The sequence below is a fragment of the Rhinolophus sinicus genome, linkage group LG05 (genome assembly GCF_036562045.2).
Source record: "Rhinolophus sinicus isolate RSC01 linkage group LG05, ASM3656204v1, whole genome shotgun sequence".
Classification (NCBI taxonomy): Eukaryota; Metazoa; Chordata; class Mammalia; order Chiroptera; family Rhinolophidae; genus Rhinolophus; species Rhinolophus sinicus.
This window is the reverse complement of record NC_133755.1, coordinates 48,624,572-48,648,046: the sequence shown is the minus strand read 5'-3', so window position 1 is coordinate 48,648,046 and position 23,475 is coordinate 48,624,572. Positions and strand designations below refer to the sequence as shown.

Sequence of the window (23,475 nt, the reverse complement as noted above, 5' to 3'; positions counted from 1 at the left end):
CTAATGGTTGCCGAAAGGAGGTGGGATTGAGGGTGTGGGTGTAAAGGGGAAAGGATTAAGAAGTACAAATTGGTAGTTACAAAATAGTTATGGGGATATAAAGTAAAGCATAGGGAATATAGTGAATAGCATGGTAATAACTATATATATAGTGCCCGGTAAGTACTAGACTAGTCAGGGGGATCACTTCTTAAATCATACAAATGTTTAACCACTACGCTGTACGCCTGAAATTAATATAAAATAATACTGAATGTGAACTGTAATTGAAGAATTGAAAAGCGGGGGGTGAAAGGGAATAAGAGGTTCACATTTCCAGGTATAAAACAAGTCATGAGGACGTAGTGTAAAGCATGGGAAATATAGTAAAAAAATATTGTGATAACATAGTATAGTGTCAGATGGTTGCTGGACTTATGGTGATCACGTCTTTAGATATATAAGCGTTGAATAACTATGGTGTACACCTGAAACTAATACAATATTGTATGTTAGTTATAGTTTAATAAAAATCTTACTTAAAAACCCCTTAACAAAGCTATGGTAATCAAAACAGTATGGTATTAGTATACAGACAGACAGATAGATCAATGGAACAGAATAGAGAGCCCAGAAATAAACCCATGCAGATATAGTCATTAATTTACGTCAAAGAAACACAGAATGTACAGTGGAGAAGGGGACAGTCTATTCAATAAGTGGTGTTGGGAAAACTAGACAGCCACAGAATGCAAAAGAATGAAATTGGACTACTATCTTACACCATATACAGAAATCAACTCAAATGGATTAAGAACTTGAATGTAAGACCTAAAGCCATAAAACTAGAAGAAAACATAAGTGGTAAGCTCCTTGGCATCGGTCTTGGTGATGATTTTCTGGATTTGACACCAAAAGCAAAGGCAGCAAAAGCAAAATAAACAAGTAAAATTACACCAAACTAAAAAACTTCTGCACAGCAAAGGGAGCCATCAATAAAATGAAAGGAAACCTACAAAATGGGAGAAAATGTTTGCGAATCATGTATCAGGGGCTAATATCCAAAATTTACAAAGAAGTGGTATAACTCAATAGCAAAAAAAAAAAAATCAGATTAAAGGGCAGAGTCTCTGAAGAGATATATTTCCAAAGAATATATACAGATGGCTATCAGATACATGAAAAGATGCTCAACATCACTAATCAGGGAGAGGCCAATCAAAACCACAATGAGATACCACCTCACACCTGTGAGAATGGCTATTATCAAAAAGAGAAGAAATAACAAGTGTTGGCAGGGATGTGGAGAAAAGGGAACCCTCATGTACTGTTGATGGAAACGTAAATTGGTGCAGCCACTATGGAAAACGGTATGGAGTTTCCTCAAAAAATTAAAAATAGAACTGACTTATGATTCAGCAGTTGCACTTCTGGGTATTTATCTGAAGGAAACAACTATTACCTGAAGGAGAACCCTAACTCAAAAAGAAATGCACACTTCATGTTCATTGCAGCATTATTTTCAATAGCCAAGACGTGGAAGCAACCTAAGTGTCCATTGATGAATGGAAGGATGGATAGATGAAGAAAATTGTGTGTGTGTGTGTGTGTGTGTGTGTGTGTGTGTGTATAATCAGCTATCAGAAGGAAATCTTGCCATCAGCAACAACATGGATAGACCTTGAGGGCATTATGCTAAGTGAAATAAGCATAGAGAAAGAGAAAAACTGTATAATCTTATGTATATCTGGAATCTATAAAAACAAGCAAAAAAGCCCCCCAAAACTGAACTCAGAGATACAGAGAGTAGATTGGTGTTGCCAGAGGCATGTGGTGGGGGGTAGGCGAAGTGGGTGAAGGTGGTGAAAAGGTACAAACTTCTAGTTATAAAATAAATCATGAGTATGTGAGGCACAACTTGGTTTAACTGTAGTTAATACTGTATTGCATATTTGAAAGTTGCAAAGAGTGGGTCTTAAAGTTTTCATCAAGGAAAAAGTTTTATATTATAGCTGTATGTTAACAGATGTTAACTGGAGTTATTGTCACTTTGCAATACATAAAAATATCAAATCATTATGCTGTATTGAAACTAATACAACGTTATGTGTCAGTTATATCTCAATTTAAAAGAAGTCACATACACACCCACTGCCACCACCACCACCACCACCCCCACCCCCCAAGAGGTGGTAGGCCTGATTTGGCCTGGGGCTATAGTTTACTGACTCCTAATAGTTCATATTATGTATTAATTCTCCTTCAAAGTCATTTCCTTCTGACTGCATCTTCCTTTATTTCTTCTTATTGCTATCATCTAATATCTTTGCAGATGCTCTAGTTTTCATTCGAAATTTAAGTACTTGTGTCACATTTTCCCACTAGATTCCAGAACCAGCACTAAGTCGTTAGGTACATCCTTGCTTTAGTATTCCTTGACCTTCTCCATTTTAGTAACCTACGCGTTCTCTCTGCTTCAGTTATTTCCTGTGACCATAGTCAAAATGGTCTCTTAACTATCATCTAGAATTGCTCCACTGCTATGACTTTATTTCTTCTGTTGCGAGATTTTTCTCTATTATTATTATTATTATTATTATTGAAAATGCTATGCCTATAGAATTTTCTGTTTTGTTTTTAGATTTTTGTGTTTTTAAATTAAGATATAGTACCAAATTATTATTGCTCCCTACAAAAAGTTGGATGATTTCCACATAATAGTATTTTATATTTTCCATCTCTTTAGTCCTCTACTCAGCTACCCATTTCATATCCCCTTATTGTCATGTTTCTGTGATTGTGACTACTTTTTTAGATATATGAACAACAACAACACATTTTAAATTGCTAGCTAGTGTGAGTTGGTAGTGACAAACCACCTGAATTTAAGTGTTCTGAGATGAGAATAAATTGGCTTAAATAACTTACTACTTCTCTTGTATAATATAGAAAGGGTGTCGCTATATACTATTGGTAAGAATAATATGGGAATTACATTATCTTGAGTTCAAATTTGGTCTCTGCTACTATCAGCTGTGTGACCTTGTGTAAGCCGCTTGACTTTCACACCCCCGTTTCTCCAGAAGATTTGGAGGATAAATGAGATAATGTATGTAAAGTCTCCAACAGTGCCTAGCGCGTAAATGTTATTTCATGTTTTTTTTGTATTCAATAAACTTTCCTTTTTTTCCACATATGTTTATATTCACAGAGCTAACTTTTCAAGATTATTTACTATATCCATCAGTTTTTACCTTTAAAAAAATCCATTAGAAGTTGACAAAAACATTTATTGTATTGCATGTTTAATTTGAACTAAAGTACTTACTGAAATTTAATACATCGGAAATGTCTGAAGGATTTTAGGACTTTACATAAAGAATTGTCTTAATTTGAAGAAAAGTAATTTAATTGTTAGAATAAAGCCAGGTGAAAAGGGCCAGTAGGTTTTTTTCAATAGTGTTTTTAGAAGATCTCGGCTTTAATAATGCTTTTGTCATGTGTCTGTTGCTACTTAAGAGATATCTTTCACCTTCGGGAATGAAATCTTACTAAATCCTTGGCTTTATTAATTGCTTACAGTGTATTAAGCACGTTGTCAGATATCATTCTTAACCTTTTTGGATAAATACTCAGTCTTTTCAGAGTTTTCTTAAATGTTGGGTGCCTCATCCTGGAAGAATTGTGGGTTGGCATAAAGATGATGCATTACCAAATGGACTGTGTTTCAAGTTGATATATGATATACCAGTTGTTTGGGACTCAATGCATTTTTCCAAAGAAATAACAAAAAGGGATTTACTTAATAAAGATTTAAAGCATATTTCAGTAGTAATTCAAAAATATTTCTTAAGTTTTTTCTATGTGTCATGTACTGAATAATAACTAGGAAAAAGCTGCTTTGCTATCATGGAGCTTGCAATGTAATGAGGCAATCATATGGGCAACTGATTCCATATCAGGAAAAATCTCTTTGCATTTAATTCAGGTCTTAGGGAAGACAGAATCTTTTTTTTTTAATAGCTTTTTTTTTTTTACTTTATTTTAAGTGTGTTTTTCCAGGATCCATCAGCTCCATGTCAAGTAGTTGTTTCAATCTAGTTGTGGAGGGCGCAGCTCACAGCCCATGTGGGGATGGAACTGGCAACCTCGTAGTTAAGAACGCCGCGCTCTAACCAACTAAGCTAACCCACCACCCCAAGATAGAATCTTGTCCTAGTAGTTGTGTGACTGCTTGGAAAATATTTTTCTCTGAGAGAGAGATGCAGAATAATGTGGTCCATCTTTGTGTGTTCATTAAATAAGGAAGTACTTACAACTGTATGTTATAGTAAACTGGCAGATCATTAAAAATTTTTCATTCCCTTAAGCTCATTTTAATGATAGCTTTGTAGGACTAGCGTTGATAATTACTCTTAGTATAGCAGTCTGCATAACTTGTTATTTATCAAATTAAAGTTATACCTTGCTTTTAATATCACTTAGTAAAGCCTGAACCTACCAAAAAATGGGAATAGTTATTGTTTGTCCCCTTTGTGACTCTTAACTCCTTTCTACTTAAAATTTTTCCTTGTATGATTTTTAGGACCATATTAGAACATAAGCCATAATGGAATCAAAATAATATATATGTTCTATTATAGCATAAGAAAACATTATAGAGTAATATAAATTATGACAGAATATTTAAACTGTTAGAATAGAACCATAGTCTACTGATTCTCTTATTGTATTTGCTTGGTTTTGGTGAATGTCTCCTAATTTTTCAAGTGTTAGTCTTCTACTATTTTTTATGAATTTTCCATTTTTTATGAATTTTCCCTTGAGTGGGGAAGGCTGATCATTCCCAAAAGCACATCTCTAATCTGATCTTTCCACTGAGCCCAGGTTCTCTACTTGCTGGATATCAGTATTGTATGTTTGGGGGACCTGGGAATCCTCAGAGTTTATACTTCATTGTGCCTAGCACATTACAACGCACGTGGATGGGCATTCCCCCTCTCTCCTCACTAAAGGTTCGGTAAAAGGGTATAAATAGCAGGCTCTTGCCCTCTTTACATGCAGAAAAATACCTCAGAATATTAATAAAGCAATATAAACATACAAATTCATATGGTAAAAAAGTTACATTCAAACAGCTCAGTAAAAGAGTAATGAGGGTTGCTTGGAATTAATCATAGTGTAAAATAAGAGATGAATAAATTAGACTACATTAAAATTGAGAACTTTTCTTCATTAAATAAAATCATTAACCATTCTCCACTAAAAGGACCTAGGACTCCTTGGAGAGAAAGCTGATTTCAGGACGGGGGCAGGGAAGGTACAATGTATTCTTGGAGCATCTTGTGCCAGAAGGTAATGAGGGCCCAGAGAATGATGGCGACACGTTAAAAGGACACAAGAACCAGCTTTTGTGAAAGGACTCCCACTGGCCAAATATAGGACAATTTAAGCTTCAAGTTTAATGATGATAAAAGTTTGTAACATTAAAATAAAACCCATGAGTCCACACTGAAATACATAAATAGATACAGGAAAGGAGAAAGCCTTTCCAAAACTACAGGAGAAAACCAAATAATAAATGCTGAAAGAATGATAGAATTAGAAAAACTGCCATGTGGCAATTGTATCAGGTAACCTATTGCTCCATAGCAAATTACCCCAAAGTTAGTGGCTTAAAATAACGCACATTATTTTCCAGTTTCTGTGGGCTCAGTTGGGTTTTCTGCTTCACGGTCTCTCAGAAGGCTGAAATCAAGTTGTTAGCCTTAGGTCTGGGGTCTCGCCTGAAGGTTTGATTGGGGAAGGACCCACTTCATACTCACTCATTGGTTGTTGGTGGCATTTAGTTCTTTTTGAGTTATTGGCTGGAGGCCACCCTCAGTTTCTTGCGATGTGAGCTTCATTAAAGCGTACAAGCTGAGAAAGCTACAGAGAAGGACTTGTTGGCAAGATGGAAGTCAGTCTTTTGAAATCTAACCACAGAAGTGATATCCCTTAATATTGTCATATTTAGTTGCTTTTAAAAGCAGATTACACAAGGGAAGGGGATTGATTCTACAAGACTGAATACCAGAAGGTGGGGATCATCTTAGAGGCTGGCTGTCTCATTATCATCATCACAATATAATTGACTCAGACAAGAATCATCAATGGATGTTAAAATGAGTTGTAAGTTTGAGGAGTACCTTGAATATTTACATAGTCTAAAAGTAACTTCAGGCAAGATGCTTATTAAACATGAAGTGTAACTTTACAGTGGAGAAATCTGGCCAACCTTAGCTAAGTGATCGAAATTAACATTACCAGTAATGAGAAAAGTCAACATTATCTACCTCCTGATATCTGGAAAGAACACATTACCACTGCTGTGGTATTTTGCCAGAAGGTTATATCTGAATCTAATCATAATGAAGCATCAGGCAAACCTGTTGAGGAACAGTCTACAAAATAACTGGCCAATACTCTTTAAAAATGTCAAAGTCACTAAAGACATAGACTGAAGAATTCCAATTTGCAGTATACTAAAGAGAGACATGACAATTGAATACAATACATAATTCGGGATTTTATTTTATTCCACTATAAAGAATGCTATTGGGACTATGTATTACAGAACAACATAGGATATTAGTATAGTAATAGAATATTGGAACTAGTAGAATATATCCATAGTCTACTGTTGCTGTATTGGAGTTTTTTCTTTTTCATTGAAATACTCTTCAGATTCTTTAGATACTGATATTCCCTATTGGTAAAACTTAAATAAGATCTTAAATTAGATCAGCAGTTTTCAGAGTGGTCCATGGATACCTGGGAATCCCCAACACCCTTTCAGGGAGTCCACAAGGTCAAAACTGTTTTCATAATAACACTAAAACATGATTTGTTTTATTCACTGTGTTCACATTTGCACTGATGGTGCAAAAGCAGTGGTTGGTAAAACTGCTGATACCTTAGCATGAAATCAAAACAGTGGTATCATACTGTACTGGCAGTCATTGTATTTTTCACTGCCGTGCAGTTGAACGCTAGTTGCATGTAATACTTTTGGTAAAGCAGTAAGGAGTATTTATTAAATGTAATCATTGTGTACATATGTCTTGAGTATTCTTTATGATGAATTGATACATGTACAGAGCACCACTTTTGCATACTTACATTAAGATGGTGGTTTTCAGGAGAAACAAGTACTTTTTTCAGATTTACAAGCTGAACTAGCTGCCTTTTTCATAGAAGATCAAAACTACTTGAGAACAACTGACAAAATTTGGTCATTCACAGTTGAATATTTGGCAGGCATATTCTCAAAAAAGAAAGAAAGAAAAGAAAATAGATTGAGGAAATAATCCACAGAGCCTCAGGGAACTGTGGGACTAAAAAAGATTTAATGCTTGTATCATTGGATTCTCAGGAGAGGGAGAAAGAGGACAAGGTTGAAAATGTACTTAAGGAAATAATGGCTGAAAATTTCCATATTCGGCAAAAAATACAAACCTACAAATTCAAGAAGCTGAGTGAATATTAAAATAAACCCATAGAAATTATAACAAGCTAACTCAAAGTCAAGCTTATAAAAAAAGACAAATGCTGAAGTCGGAACAAGAGAAATGATACTCTATATAGATGGGAGAAACAGTTCAAATGACAGATTTCTCATCAGAAACCATGCAAGCAAGAAGGAAATGACACATTTCTCAAGTACTGAAGGAAAAGAACTGTCAGCACAAAGCCCTATATCCAGTAAAAACATCCTTCTGGAATGGAAGGGAAATCAAGACATTCTCAGATGAAAGAAAATTAAGAGAATGTGTCACCAGAATACTTAACCTTAAAAGAATGGCTGAAGGAAGTTCTGAAAAAAGAAAGGAAATGATTAAAGAAAAAAAAAAAAAAAGAATCTTGGGACATCAGGAAGGAGGAAAGAACAATACAAAGTATAAAAGTGTGGGTAAGTACAATAGACTTTTCTTCTCCTTTTGAGTTTTCTAAATTCTGTTCGACAGTTCAGCAAAAATTCTAACACTGATGTGATTCTAAAGGTATGTAGAGGAAATATTTAAGACAGTTACAAGTAGGGGAGGGTAAAATGACAGTAGTATTCTGTGTAAAAGTTAGTTATATGTGTGTGTATATATATACACACATATACACACATACACATATATATGTATAGACATATATACACATATATATATAATACACATATATACACATATATATAATACACACACACATATATACACACACACACACACATATATATATATATATATATATATATAAAATAGAATACTTAGAGCAACTACTAAGAAAGCTATCCAAACAGATAAAAACACTAGATAAAATGGAATTTCCAAAATGTTCAAGTAACCCACAGGAAAGCAGGATAAAGAAAACAGAGAACAAACAGGAAACAAAAAGTAAAGTGGTAATTAAACCCTAATATACCCAAAATAATATTAATTACAAGTGGTCTCAATATACCAATTAAGACATATTGGCAGAATAGATTAAAAACATGACCCACCTCTGTGATGTCTTCAAGAAATTCACTTCAAACATAATCATATAGGAAGATTGAAAGCAAAAGGAAGGAAGAAGATATACGAGTATCATGCAAACATTAATCCCAAGAAAGCAGGAATGGGTATAATAATATCAGATAAAGTAGAACTCAGGGCAAAGAAAATTACCAAAGGCAGTGGAGACCATTATATAATGATGAAAGGATAAAGCCATCAAGCAGTCTTAAATGTGTTTGTGTCAAACAAGCTGCAAACTATAAGAAACAAGAACTGATAGAACTGAATGGAGAAACAGACAAGTCGAAAATTATAGTTGGAGATTTCAACACCTGTATCTCAAAAAGTGATAGAACAAGTAAGCAGAAAACCAGCAAGGATATAGAAGCACTCAACAATACAATCAACCAATAGTATGTAATTGACATTTATAGGGCACTCCATCAAACTGCTGGATTATACCAACTTTTCCAACTGCCTACAGAACATATACCAATAAGCTATATACTGGGCCATAAAAACAAATCTCAACAAATTTAAAAGAATTGAAATATTCAAAATGTGTTCTGTGACCACAGTGAAATCGAACTTGAACTCAGTAACAGAAAGATAACTGGAAAATCTCTTAACACTTGAAAACTAAACAGCATACCTCTAAATAATCCATAGGTCAAAAAGGAAGTCTCAAGGGCAATAAAAATATTTTGAACTGAATGAAAATAAGAGTACAACCTACTGAAATTTGTGGGACACAACTAAAGCAGTGCTGAGAGGGAAATGCACTTTAGGAAAGAGAAAACAGTCTCTGCTAATCTAAGCTCTCACCTCAAGAACCTTAAAAACTTTTTTTTTACCCAAAGCAAGAAGAAGTAAGGAAATAAAGGTGAAAGCAGAAATCAGTGACATTGAAAACAGAATAGAGAAAAATCAGTGAAATAGCCGTTTTTTTCAGAAAGATCAATGAATTGACACTGCTAGCAAGACTCAGAGGACTAAAAGAAACAAATTACCAGTGTCAGGAATGAAATAGAGGGCATCCCATAGGCCCTGCAGACATGAAAAAAACAAAGGAATAGGAACAACTCTACACACAAATTTGACAGCTTAGATGTAATGGACTGGTTTCTTGAAAAAATACAAACTATCACATCTCACCCAGTATGAAATAGATAATTTGAATAGCTCCATTGCCTTGATAGGAAAATTGAAAAAAAGAAAATAGATCAATATTCCCATATCAGTGTAGATGCAAAAATCCTTTATAAAATATAAGTAAATAGAATCAAGCAGCATGTAAAAAAAATATTGTTTACCATGACCAAGTAATGGTTCATTGCAGGGATATATGCTGGGCTGGTTCACTATTTGAAATTCAATTAATATAAGTAATCCACCATGTTAATATGCTAAGGAAGAAAAATCACGTGATCACATTAGTTGATGGAGAAAAAGCATTTGATAAAATTCAAGACCCATTCATGATTTTTAAAAAACTAAAGAGAAATACATATACAGAAAAAACTAACTCAGTTGGAAGAGGAACATCTACAGCTAACATTGTTTTACTTAATAGGAAAGACTTCTTTCCCCACAAGGTCAATAACAAGGCAAAGATAATATGCTCTCACCACTAGTACGTAACACAGTGCTGAACGTTCTAGCCAGTGCAGTAAGGCAAGGCAAGAATATGAAAGATACACAGATTGGAAAAGAAGAAAAGTTGCTCCTATTTGCACATGACGTAGAGAATCCTGAGACATATACCCCTCTCCCCAAAAAAAACCCCCAAAAACTAGAACTAATAAATGAGTTCACCAAGATTGCAGAATACACGATAAATGAAAAATCATGGTTAATATTGTATAATAGAGAAAAAATAGGGTTGGTTAGGTTAGATACTATTTAATAGGAGATAAGTTTTAAACTGTAAAATTGGATAATAGGTATGATTATTTCAGGCCCCATTGTGCAGTAAGATCTTTAAAATAGTTAACATGTATTTTCAAACATTTGCTAGATGAATTCATACAACAGTATGATTTTGGTAGTATTTATCAGGCTAGAAATTTTCAGTTTTTTCCTCCTAAAATCATTTGACAAGTACAGATATGTTTTTGACTTCTTTTGGAAAACTAGTCACTGTTTAACAGTGATATGCTACCTTATTTCCCACCATGTGATAGCATTGTAATTCATTTTTATACAGTATCCACAAAATCTCTGATGCCAGATTTGTTGTTATAAATAAGGTCATGTTTGATTTATACTTAGCTAACAACTTGTACTCTGAGATTTATTGCCTTTTCCTTTCTTATACTGTTGCACTGTCCTCCAAAAGAAAATAAATTAAGCATACTTTATTTGGGAAACTTTTTGTCTCTTGACATTCTATGTCTGTTCTCTCCCTTCCTCTTGCTTTCTCCCCTTCCTTCTATATTTAAATATGTGTATCATCTTCATTAGTAGTCAAACAAATTAATACAGCTATTAGGACCCCTTAAATTCATCTCGTCCTTCATATTTCCTCCATGGTGAAGTGAGTGGCTAGAGTGAGGGGTACTTGTGGACTCGTAGCTTGACACAGACAGACTTGTCCCTTAAAATCTGCTATCAGTGGGTTTTATCACTTGCTTCTGCCCTTTGATCCTTTTCGTTTCCTTTCCCCCAAATTCACCTATCCACAGTTCCATTCCTTGTTTTATACTTTTAAGAATAAGGAATATCTGTTTTAGAACAGTTATTAAGATGGTCAGTGATTTTTACCCTAGGAAAAAAATTGGTGTTGATAAAATCACATTAACTGGTAAGTTTGGCAAGTTAAAGGCATTTCGATTGATTTGACTTTTTCTTAAATTGCATATTGTTCGGTATTATTTTAAAAATTTATTAATAATTATCAATTTTGCTACACATTAAATCAGTAGGAATAGGAAAATGGTTTCTAAAGAAATTTTCTGACAAAGAAATGAAGAAAACATTTTTTGGATCTGTTACTTTATTTGGAGTTACTTTGATCTTAAGAGTGTGAGAGAATATAAATTTTATAGGTGCATGCTGTAAAGTTTAGAATATTTTCAAGGGCATGCTGTCATGAATATTTAGATACTTGTCTTTATCAAGTAGACTTTAAGAGGTGACAACATTGTCTTATTTGGTTATAGGCTCTCCTTGTGAACTATAAATACTACTTCAGTGTTGGAGTACTGCTTGCTTATTTAAAGTGTATGTAGAACCAAGTGCTTAGTAGATACTCATGAGAAGTGAGTATCAAGGGAAGTGAAAACCTAACATTCTTTAATAATTGGACTTCTAAGGATTTACTGAGTCTACTAATATGCCCTTAATCTGGCCACATTCTTTAACAAGTTGATGCTTAAAAATGCCACCTAACCCAAGTTCCTTAAGGCATCTAGATTTTTATATGCATCTATAAAATTCTTCCTTGCATAAATTTAGGATATTAAATCTGGCAAGGGATATCAAAATAATAAGTCAGTTGCTGCCTTCATGGAATTTAGAATCTGAGAAGGGTACTAAGTAAAGGATGAAAGAATTACAAGGGGCAAGATTATTATAACTAAAAAGTTTCTGGTTTCTCATGATACTGCAAGATTAATCTGAAAAATATATAATTTGCTACCTTGAAATGCATATGTATCTTATAAAACTAATCCATATAGCTTTTGAATTGTGGATGATAGTATGATAGAAAACTATATTATTTTAAAGAAAGTGATGAGATTTTTATCTTAACTAAAGATGTAATCTATGTGTTAGAAAGCAATTGCATTATACTTGGGACTCTTACTGAGTTTTAAAAATCAGCTTCATTGAGGTATACTCAACATATAATAAAAGTAACCAATTTTAAGTGTACAGCTAATGTGTTTTGACAAATGTATACCATTTTGTAAGCACCATCACAATTAAGATGTAGAACATTTCTGTCACCCTGAAATGTTACCTGGTACCCTATGGACATATGTGTAGAAATCTTTGTGTGGACGTGTTTTCATTTCTGAATGTTATGTTACACTTAATATTAGGAACCCACCAAAGTTTGTTTTCCAAAATGGCTATACCATTTTGAGTTCCCACCTGCAATGTATAAATATTTCAGGTGCTCCACACCTTCACTAACACTTGGCATGTCAGCGTTTTTAATTTTAGCCACATACGTATTCTATATTTCTGGGTGTTAGTTTTCTATTGCTGTGTAACAAGTTACCGGAAACTTAGTGCTTTACAACAACACCTATTATTTCATAGTTTTGTAGGTCAGCGTTCAGCACAGGCTCTCTTCTGGGTGTCTCAAGGCTTAAATCCAGGTATTAGCCAGACTGACTTTTCATCTGGAGGTTCTGGGTAAGATTCTGTGTCCAGGCTCTTAGATTGTAGGCAGAATTCAGTTTCTTGCTCTTGTAGGATTGAGCTGAGAGGGCTGGAGGCCACTCTCAGCTGCCCCTAGAAGACGACCTGCACTCAATGGCACATGGCCCACTCCATCTCCCGAATGTTGAATTCTTCTCGTGCTTGGCATCTCGGACTTCCCCTCTTTTCAAATAATCTCCCCCTAAGGTCAACCGATTTGGAACCTTAAGTACATATACAAAATCCCTTTGCAGCGGTACCTAGATTATTTTAATAGCTGGGAGGTATGTACCAGGCTGTGTTTCAGAGGGCCAGCTTAGAATTCTGCCCAGCACACAACCATTTATTTGTTCTCCGATTTCAGCAACACTTCACGTGTCAGGTTTTAAATTTTTACCGTGTATATACTAGATGCACACGTAGTATCTCATTGTGTTTTAACTTGGATTTCTCTAATGTCTAAAGATGTAAAACATCTTTCCATGTGCTTACTTGCTATGTATGTATCTTTTGTTGTAAAATGTCTTATCCAATCTTTTTTTCATACTCATCCATTTATTTTAGCATCATTTTTGCAAAAAATTTTCCCCATTGAATAACTTGGACACCTTTGTCAAGAATCACTTGAGAGAGAGACAGACAGAGAGAGTGTATGTCTACATTCTTTAAGTCAGATAGTCTAAGTCCTTCAAAATTGTTGTTCTTTTTCAAATTTTTGTCTACTTGGGGTCCTTTGCGTTTTCCATGTAAATTTTAGAATTGGTTTCTTGGCTTCTATAAAATATCTTATTGGGATTTTGTTTGGAATTGTTTTCTATCTGTAGATCAGTATGGGGAAAATTGTCATCTTAACAACTAGTCTTCTGATCTATGAACATGATTCAGCACTCCTTTTTTAGGTCATCTTTACTTTCTCTCAGCTCTGTTCCACAGTCTTCATTGCACAGTCTTTGCACATAATTATTAACTTTACCACTAAGTATTTTGTATTTTTGATGATTTTCTGAATGGAAATGTTTTCTTAATTTCCTTTCCAATTGCTTTCAGAATATAGAAATGCATTTTATTTTTGTATGTTGATCTTGTATCGTGTGACCTTGCCTCATTCATTTGTTTGTTCTGATTAGCTTTTTTGTAGTTTGTTTAGATTCGTGTATATACACAATTATTTCATCTGCAAGTAAAGGCAAGTTTAACTTCCTCTTTCCACTCTATACCTTTTATTTCTTCTGTTGCCTTATTGGGCTGGTGCAGACGTCTTTATCTTGTTCCTGATCTTAGAGAGAAGACATTCATATTAAGCATGATGTTACCTGTAAGCTTTCTGTAGATAGTCCTTATAGTTGAGGATGAGCCTTAGTTTGCTGACTTGTTCTTATTTTATCTTGAATGTGTGTGAAAATTTGTCACATGCTCTTATTGTATATGTTAAGGTGACCATATGGTGTTTTTTCGTTTTCAGTCTGCTAATGTAGTGTGAATCACATTGATTTTGAATATTAAACCAACCTTGTGTTGCTAGGATAATCTTCAGTTAGTCATGATGTCTCATTCTTTAATTTTTTTTTTTCTGGCTTTAATTTGCTTAAATATTTTTAAGGATTTTTGCATTCATGGTCCTGAAGAAATATTGGAGTGTAGTTTTCTTTTTTGTAGTGCCATTATCTGATTTTGGTATTGGTAATGCTGGCCTCATAAAATGAGTTAAGAATGATTCCCTCCCCTTCTGCTTTCTGAAAGGATTTATGTAGGGTTGATATGTTTTTGCACTTTAATATATGACAGAATTGACCAGTGAGGCCATCCAGGTCTTTGTGAGAGGGGTTTTAACTCAAATTCAGTTTAACAGCTATAGAGGTATTTTCTCTTTTTTCTTGAGTCTGTTTTGGTTGAATCTATCAAGAAACTTGTCCATTTCATCTAAGTTATAAAATTTATTTTTGTACATTGTTTAGAATGTCCTTTTATTTTTCTTTTTAAGTTTTTGGTTTTATTGATTTATATTTCTGTTTGTCTGCTTTCTATTTCATTAATTTCTTTTTCGCCCCCCTATTTCTCCCCTTGCTTTGGGTTTAATTTGTTCTTTTCTAGCTTTTTAAGGTGGGAACAGATTGTGATTTGGCCTTTCTTTGTAAAATAGCATTTTCTTCAAAACACTGCTTTACTTGTATCCCATAAATTCTGATAAGTTCTGTTTCACTTTATTCAAAATATTTTCTGATTTCTCGTCATTTCCTTTGACTTATGGGTTGTTAGAATTGTGTTGGTGTCCAGATACTTGGATATTTCCAAATAATCTTTCTAGTTTAATTCCATTGTAATGAGAGAATATATTCTGATGATTTCAAACCTTTTAAGTTTATTGAGACTTTTTGAGTCTCAGAGTAATGTCTGTCTTTGTCAGTGTTACATGTGCACTGGAAAAGAATATTCTGCTCTTTTAGGACATGTTGGTTGATAGTGTGTTCAGATCTTTACTGATTTTTTTGATCTGCTTGTTTTCCGTCAGTTACTGTGAGAGAAATGTTAAAATCTCCTAACACAAGTGTCTGTTTTCCTTTCAGTTCCCTAAGTGTTTGCTTTTGTTTATTTTGAAGCCCTGTTATTAAGCATATAATTTATATATACAGAGGGTGCCAAAAAAATGTATACACATTTTAAGAAAGGAAAAAACTATTAAAATTGTAGTACTCAATATATACTGATAACAAAAGATGGATATAAATCACATTTGACTTCTGCTGTTACAACAGGTGCTCAAAGTGGTTACCATCAGCGTCCAGACACTTCTGACTATGGTGAGCTACTGCTTGAGCAATGCTGACCAAAGTGTCCACTTGTACACATTTTTTGGCACCCCTGGTACACACACACACACACACACACACACACACACACACAGTGCCCAAAAAAATGTATACACATTTTCAGAAAGGAAAAACTGTATTAAAATTGTAATATTCAATATATACCCTTAACAAAATATAAATACAAGTCACGTTTGACTTCTGCAATTACAAGAGGTGCTCAAAGTGGTTACCATTCATATAATTTCAATGCAGTTTATTCCTTTCTTAAAATGTGTATACCTTTTTTGGCACTGTGTGTGTGTGTAAGGCTTCTGGGACCCAATTACTGTGTGTGTGTGTGTGTGTGTGAGTTCCCCACACATCCACACAATTCTGGGACACCAGCTGGGTGTCCTATAATTCAAATTAATTCTGACCCTGTCTACCTAGACATAGCACTGGATCCCACAGCTTCAGGGCTCAGTCCTAGGCTAGTTCTCTCCCCTTTAGGTACCAATTGCAAGTCCAGGTTGTCATCTACAGTGCTCGATGTTCAACTGGCTACAGATTGGACGTTCAAAGATAGCCTCTTTGAGTTTGGTTAATTTACTGGAGCAACAAACAACTCAGAGAAACATTTTGCTTACTAGGTCACCAGTTTATTATAAATGTTATAACTCAGGAACAGCCAGATCGAAAAGACACATAGGACAAGGCACAGGCAAGGGGCGAGGAGCTTCCATGCCCTCTCTAGGAGATCCGTCCACTTGCCCTGTATTTCCACATGTTCACCAACCCAGAAGCTCTCAGAAAGAACCCTGTCCTTTTGGATTTTTGTGGAGGCTTTATTGCATAGGCACGCTTGATTAAATCATTGGCCATTGGTAATCGATTCACCCTCCAGCCCCTCAGGTTCTACTTTTAAATAATGTTGTAATGCTTCTTTCATAGTGTAAGATTTTAACAATATACATCCATTTTTCCGTCTCATATTTTTGTTTTTTTTATACATTGTACTCCTTCACATTATAACCACACAATACGTTGTTACTATGTTTCTGTCCAATAGTTATATTTTTAAAGACCTTTAAAAATGAGAAAAATGTCTTTTATATTTACCTTTTTAGGTAGTCTTCGTTCCTTGGTCTAGGTGCAAATTTTCTTCTAGTATCAGTTTTCTTCTGCCTGAAGAGTTAATTTTCTTTTGACATGGAGCTTAAAATTCTTTCAGTTTTTGGTTATCTGGAAAAAGCATTTTGCCTTAATATCTGACAGATGTTTTTGCTGAATATAGAATTAGAGAGATTGATGTTAAAATCACCATTTGGATATATGGATTCTGAGCTTAGGAGAGAAATGAGGCGTCCAGTGTAGTGGGAAAGTCCTGTGGAGCCCTGGCCAGGCTGGGCTGTGGGTCTTAGTGCCTTGCAGCTGGCTAGCAGAGAGATAGCAGGAGAGGTCGGATGGTAGCGTTTATAAAGAATTGATAACACGGTAAAGGTCAGTGGGCTGGAGGAACAAGGACCTGGTTTCAAAGTCCTCCCTGAAATTACCATAACCCTTCTGCCCTCACTTATAAAACAATTATAGCATTAATCAGTAAAACTCACAATGGTGATCGAAAGTGTCATTATGCTCTTTTTAGAGCCATGCAAGAGAACATACTTAATTTTAAGGTAGAGTGGAATAAGATTTTTCCACTCGATCTTAAAATTAAGGTAGAGTGTATTATAAAAATCTAGGCGTGAAAGAATATGTGAGGCAGTAAAAGATCGGAATCATGGTAAGAATCTTAAGATCAATTAAGTAAGGTGCAAAATAAACAGAACTCCATCTCCTCTCATTAATGTCAAGTTTTATTAATGTTTGCTATTTCTTCTATCTTTAATTTATATTTGATATTTAAAGTGGCCTAGAATTAAATTAATCAGTTCTGGAAAATTGCAGTTATCTGCTATAATTTTCAAGGAAAAGCCTAATTATTGGCAACATGGTAAGAACTGCAGATGCTAATTTACTGATAAACTTTTCTTAGACCTTAAGTTTACATAGAATAAGAGATACCTTTAGGAGTTTAAAAGCTACCCAGACAGACTAAAAGGGTTTTTCATTTTTCAGGCTGTATTCAGTAACTTCTTAGAGTACATAAGTATATTCAGATATTTAAAATTACTCCTTTTCTATATTTATTGTCAAGATTAGGTACATGGAGTATAGGATACATGTTACTCAGTTTTATCGCTGAACTTTAAAACCTCAGTGTACATTAAATTCTGTGGACTTTTTAAAAGATCCTCATGGTTTTTACCTCATAGGAGTGTTATACTTGGAATTTTGACTCTAGATTGAGAACTGCTCCTGGTTCCATTACTAATCCAATGATGTGGTCTCCTGCCAGGGACTTGACCTCCCTGGGCTGAGTTACTGAGATTTGGTAAACATCGGTCCTGGTTTGTAGTTTTTCTAGAGCATTTTTATTCCTTAAATAAATTTCACATGGAATCCTAGTATAAAAACCAGGTAGTTTGTTTCATATTTTTTATAAATTAGGAATTTAGATTTATTATATTAAGAGACCATCCATGAGATAAGAACTTCCCATGAAAAGAAAAATTTGAGTTGGTTGTCTGACATTGGACCTACCTCCCTATTCATATTTTTATTTTAATTTCACAGCATATGGAAAATTATGTGCCAGTGCAGGTATAAATGGTAACAGGGTTTTGCCTTTTCCTAACAGCTTTGCAGCCTCAGGAAATTCTTCAATTAAATAGTAGTGGCAATAGAAGCTTTATTCTGAGCTCTACCCCAAAAATGAGTTCACCCAACAAGACATGTTAGAACATTGACAGTTTTCAATGTGTTAAGATTTGGTGTACAACATGTTTAGGCTATTAAAAATACTTAAAATAAATTTTAATCAAATGTTTGCATACGTCTTAAGTGGCAGAGTCACAACTCAGGCCCGTTTGATTCAAGAACTCTTTCTATCATATTGTATATTTTTTTCTTACCAAAAATATAATTTAGATATCTAGATACATTCGTTTATGGCTTATTTCCCTTTGTTTTGTGACTGAAATATTTATTTAAGTTTAACCTTTTAAAGAAATTTCTGCCAATTTTGTGACTAACAACTTTTTTTTTTTTTTTTCTGCAGGGAAATGAGGCAAGTTATCCTTTGGAAATGTGCTCACACTGTAAGTCGAATATTCTTGTTATCAAGAATTTCTTTTATTTTCATATCTATATGTGTGTGTGTGTATATCATACACTTCTATATATATAGCAAAGTTAGCCCTTAACTATTTAAAATGGATAGTGAATTTAACTTATAGTGTTAAGTTATCGGGAGAAAGAAATATTTTTTTTTATAGACCTCTTCATTATTACTGTGTTTCCCAAAAAATAAGACCTAGCCAGACCATCAGCTCTAATGCATCTTTCGGAGCAAAAATTAATATAAGACTTGGTCTTATTTTAGTATAAGACCGGGTATAATGTAATATAATATAATATAATACAATATAATACCAGGTCTTACATTAATTTTTGCTCCAAAAGACGCATTAGAGCTGATGGTCTGGCTAGGTCCTATTTTCGGGGAAACACAGTAGTATCTGCAGTATGCTGTACTTACAAATCAAACCTCAAATCTCAGTGATTTAATCCAGTAGTTAACTTATTCTCTTGTAGTTACATAAAATGAAGTACTTACTGAAGGCAAAACTTTGGTAGACCAAATACCTATTGCAAAAGATCTTTCTGAGGAGAATGAGGAATATAAGAAGTATGAGTGGGCTGGATTTTTCTGACTGTACTAGAGAATGCAAAAACAGAAAATGACAGTGTTAGAAATTCTTGACTCAAGGATCAGTCAGAGGACCAGGGAGCTTAATAAAAATCATAAAATCTGTTGTGTGGAAGGGCAATGATTGGGAAAGAGGGAAATCCTGAGAATTGGAATGGGGTCATTTGGTAAATGTAGATACCATCATGGGGTCCCAGAACTCCTAAACCATTCTGAATTTCCTTGCCCTTTCCATTCCTCTTTGGTGAAGCTGGAACTGCCTTGTTCTGAGATGTCTTACCTTGCAATAAGGTGCCACTTCCTTTTTGTGGTATTACAACCACTTTCCTAGTTGCTCATTATGTTTCATTAGTTTCCTTTCTTTTCCCCAAACACTTGTCAATTTCTTTTGATTCTCTTCAGCATCTTTGCTTGCTTATGTGCTCTGGGTACATAGCTCTTGTATCAGCTCTGACTTCATTGTCTTTCAGCTGCCAGCATAAATGTCACCTCTTTGGAGATGTTTTCTCTCTCCCTGCTCTCCTCAGAAACTCTATCATGGGTAGTGCCCTGTTTATTTTCCTTACAGCTTCCTTACAGCAGTTACCATAAGCTGAAATTACTTATTTATTAATCGACTTTTCCTTCCATTTTGTAACTTTTACAATTAAAAAAAAATTTTTTTAAGTGGTGATACTCTGTGACCAATTACCCATAATTCTGCCATCCTAACCACTATTTACATGTTATTTTACTATTTCTTCCCAGGCTTTCCTTTATGAATTTCTCATCATATGTAGGCGTTTCTGTGCTAAACATGAAGATAAAATGTTGCATCCAACATATTGTTAGAATTGACCAAAACCAAAACCTTATGATCTATAGACCAGGGGTTGGTAAACTACTGCCTGTTGGCAGTTTTTGTTAATAAAGTTTTGTTGGAACACAGTCATGCCCATTTGATTACATATGGCTGTTTTTGTGTTACAATGGCAGAGTTGAGTAGTTGCAATAGAGACTGAGCCTAAAATATAAACCAATCTGGCTTTTTACAGAACAAGCTCGCTGAACCCATAACGATAGTGGTCCTCTGGATTTGAGAACGTTCACTTCTTTAACCCTAACCTATTTCTGAAATATGGTCAAGATACAGTAGTTATAGACTAATGTTCTAGGTATTATCTAGATACATCTATAATTCTTGTCTCTGGCAAAGTTAATGTGTCAGTTTTATGGTGTTATTTTAGAATTGAAAGGGTTCTTTTGTTTAAAATCCTGCCTTGCCACTTACTGTTCAGTTGGAGGATGTGACATGATTATTCTTCCAGTTGCTAGTGGGTCAGAAGGAGGTTTGGAAGTCTAATTAGGTAGGCTTCAGGCTGTAAATAGAGTTGAGATTGTCTGTTGGGAGTACGACTCTGATAGGAAGAGGTACTAGGTAGTTAGTTTTTGTTTCTTGGTCAAGAAACAGAAGTCCTAAGGGGACAGATCTTCCCAAGTTCTTATCTTCTGCTCTCCCTTTAAATCCGGGACTGAGGGTCATTTACCTGGTTGCATAGAAAACATACCAGGGCAAAAGGCAAGATGACTGTTCCCTTCTGCACATCTGTTTGGCAAAAGCCAGGTTTTAAAATGTGCAGTAAGTGTTTGAAATAGATGCCCTACGCTGTTCCAGCTAGCTGTCCCTTCCGTTTTGTCCTCAGGAGTGCTTCACCTGTACTGCGATGAGATTGTTGAGCCTTGTCAGTAAAGGTTCGTACTTGTCAGTGATTGTTCAGCCAGTTGTGAATCTATCTGAATTCTTCTGTTATCCAGTATCTAGTTCTTTCTCTGTTCCCTGCTTGGTTCACTAGAATACAATGTACTTTTCCATATTTGATACATTGTTTGGATTAATTTTCCCCCAAATGAACTTGTCCACATTAAAACCACCACTTTTTCCCCACCCACACATTGTAGTGATTTTGTTTTTTCTCATTTACCAACCTCTTCATTATTGGAAGAGTTTAGTGTTATCTATAAACAGCTACCATCATATATAAGAAAGTTAAAATCAATCCTTGAGGCACTTCACTATTTATACTTCCCTGCTCTGGTTATACATCCTGTCATGCCTTCTCTTCCCTTCAAGACCCAGCTCAATTCTGCGTTCTCAGTGAGACCTTATATACTTGTCCCAGTTTTTAATGGTAGCTCTTCAGGTAGTTACTGTCTGTTTTGTTCTTTTGGTATTTAAATTGTGCTACTTTTTAAAAAGATAGTAAGAGTCTAAATCATGCTGTAAGGTACTGTCTTCAGCCCTGTGACACAAAGAAGCACCCACCACGTGCTTATAGTCTAGCTTCTCATAATTCTGAAGAAAATGGAGAACATTTTAAGGGTTAACCTCATTACTACCTTCTCCCCACCGCCATCACCCCTGTCTTCCACCCCTCCCTGTCACACACCAGAAGCTTTTCCAATCCCATTCTCCTGCTTAACTGACTCCTTCCCTTCAGTGTCAGAGTTTGGGTTATACCTCCCGTATTCTGGGTCAGCCTCTTCACTGTGCTTTAATCTCATCCCCTCATCTCCAAGACTGTATTTTGTTAGTTTTTCTGTTTTTCGTCTTTTTCCTGTGTTCTATGTCTTCAGTTTCTCCATCACTCTTCAGTTTACTAACGTAATTAACTTCTCTTTGATCCTGATCCTTCATGTACATCCCATTTTTTTCTCTATTCTTTCTCATGTTTGAGCTTCTCAAGAGAAGAGCATCTACAATTATCTCCATTTCCGAATTTCTGCTAATTTCTTGGCCTTCTGCAATCTGGCTTTTATCCCCTACCACTCTACTGAAAAATTATTATTAAGGTCACCTTCGTTTTATTGACGTTACCGAATTGCCGAATCTGATGGATTCAAAAAACCTGTAAAATCATTTGTGACATTTGGGGAAATTTGAGCTCTGATTATTTAACATAAAGGAATTTATTAATAATTAATTTTAGGTATATGTAATATCGTGATTTTTTAAAAAGAGTATCTTTTAGAGTTAGATAAATACTGAACAGTTACAAGGAAATGATACATTTGGTATTTGCTCTAAAGTATTCGAAGTGGATGTGTAAATGAAATAAGGCTTCACGTGTATTAGTGGTCAAAGTTGAAAAGTATATGGGATTCATTATACTAGTCTCAGCCTTTGTGTTTGAAATCTTTTATTAGGTTGGTGCAAAAGTAATTAAGGTGTTCGCAGTTTTTTTTAACCTTTTAGCCCGCGACTGCTTTTACACCAACCTAATAAATTTTCTTCTTAATGAATGTAAAAATGGAGAGGGAAGTAACTAAGAGTACTATGAAGGAGAAATAATTGTTTAATTATACTTAAGTATGCCATGCGACACAGCAAGCTTTTAATAATAAAAAGTGTGGTGAATCTAATTTTCACCAATAAAAAAATTGACGTATTGACTGACAGTGAAAGTATAAGTGCAATGCCTGGCATAAAGCAAACGCTGAGTTAAGTATCTCTTGATTGAATAAGCTAGTAAGAGCTCACAGCTGGACTAGCTGTGTTGGATAGACAACTAGTTGGATAATTTTAAAGGCTGTACCGTTAGGAAAACCCAGTAGTTACCAATCACCACACTTGTTTTCATAATAACAACACATGGGCAGGCAGTATTCTAAGCATTTCACATACATTTTTAATATTTTTAATCTTCATGGTAGCCTCATGCGAAAGGTATTACTTTACCCATTGTGTATACATGAAAAAACAGAGGCAGAGAGCTTTTCAGTAACTAGCCTAAGGTCAGACAGCAGTAGGTAAAGTAACAAAGCCATGATTTGATCTCAGGAAGTCATGTTCCTGAGTCTTACTTTTAATCACAGTCCTCTTATAATAAACCTTACAAGATTAATGTTATATTTGTCTACAAGAATAACTAGGCAGAACTGAACTTGTCTAAGACAAAAGGTATTCTTGAATTTTTTTTTTTTTTTTTTTTTGTCTCAATTTAGTGTTCACTTTTTATCGAGT

At 34.7% G+C, this 23,475-nt stretch overlaps 1 protein-coding gene across 1 annotated transcript in view; it reads left to right on the top strand.

The window, feature by feature from the left end:
- Nucleotides 1–23,475, top strand: part of PPP3R1 (protein phosphatase 3 regulatory subunit B, alpha) — a 64,527-nt gene that overhangs the window by 16,535 nt on the left and 24,517 nt on the right. Inside the window, exon 2 of the mRNA XM_019718240.2 lies at nt 18,825–18,864. Coding sequence (XP_019573799.1) covers nt 18,825–18,864 — 40 coding nt within the window. The remainder of the gene's footprint in view (nt 1–18,824; nt 18,865–23,475) is intronic.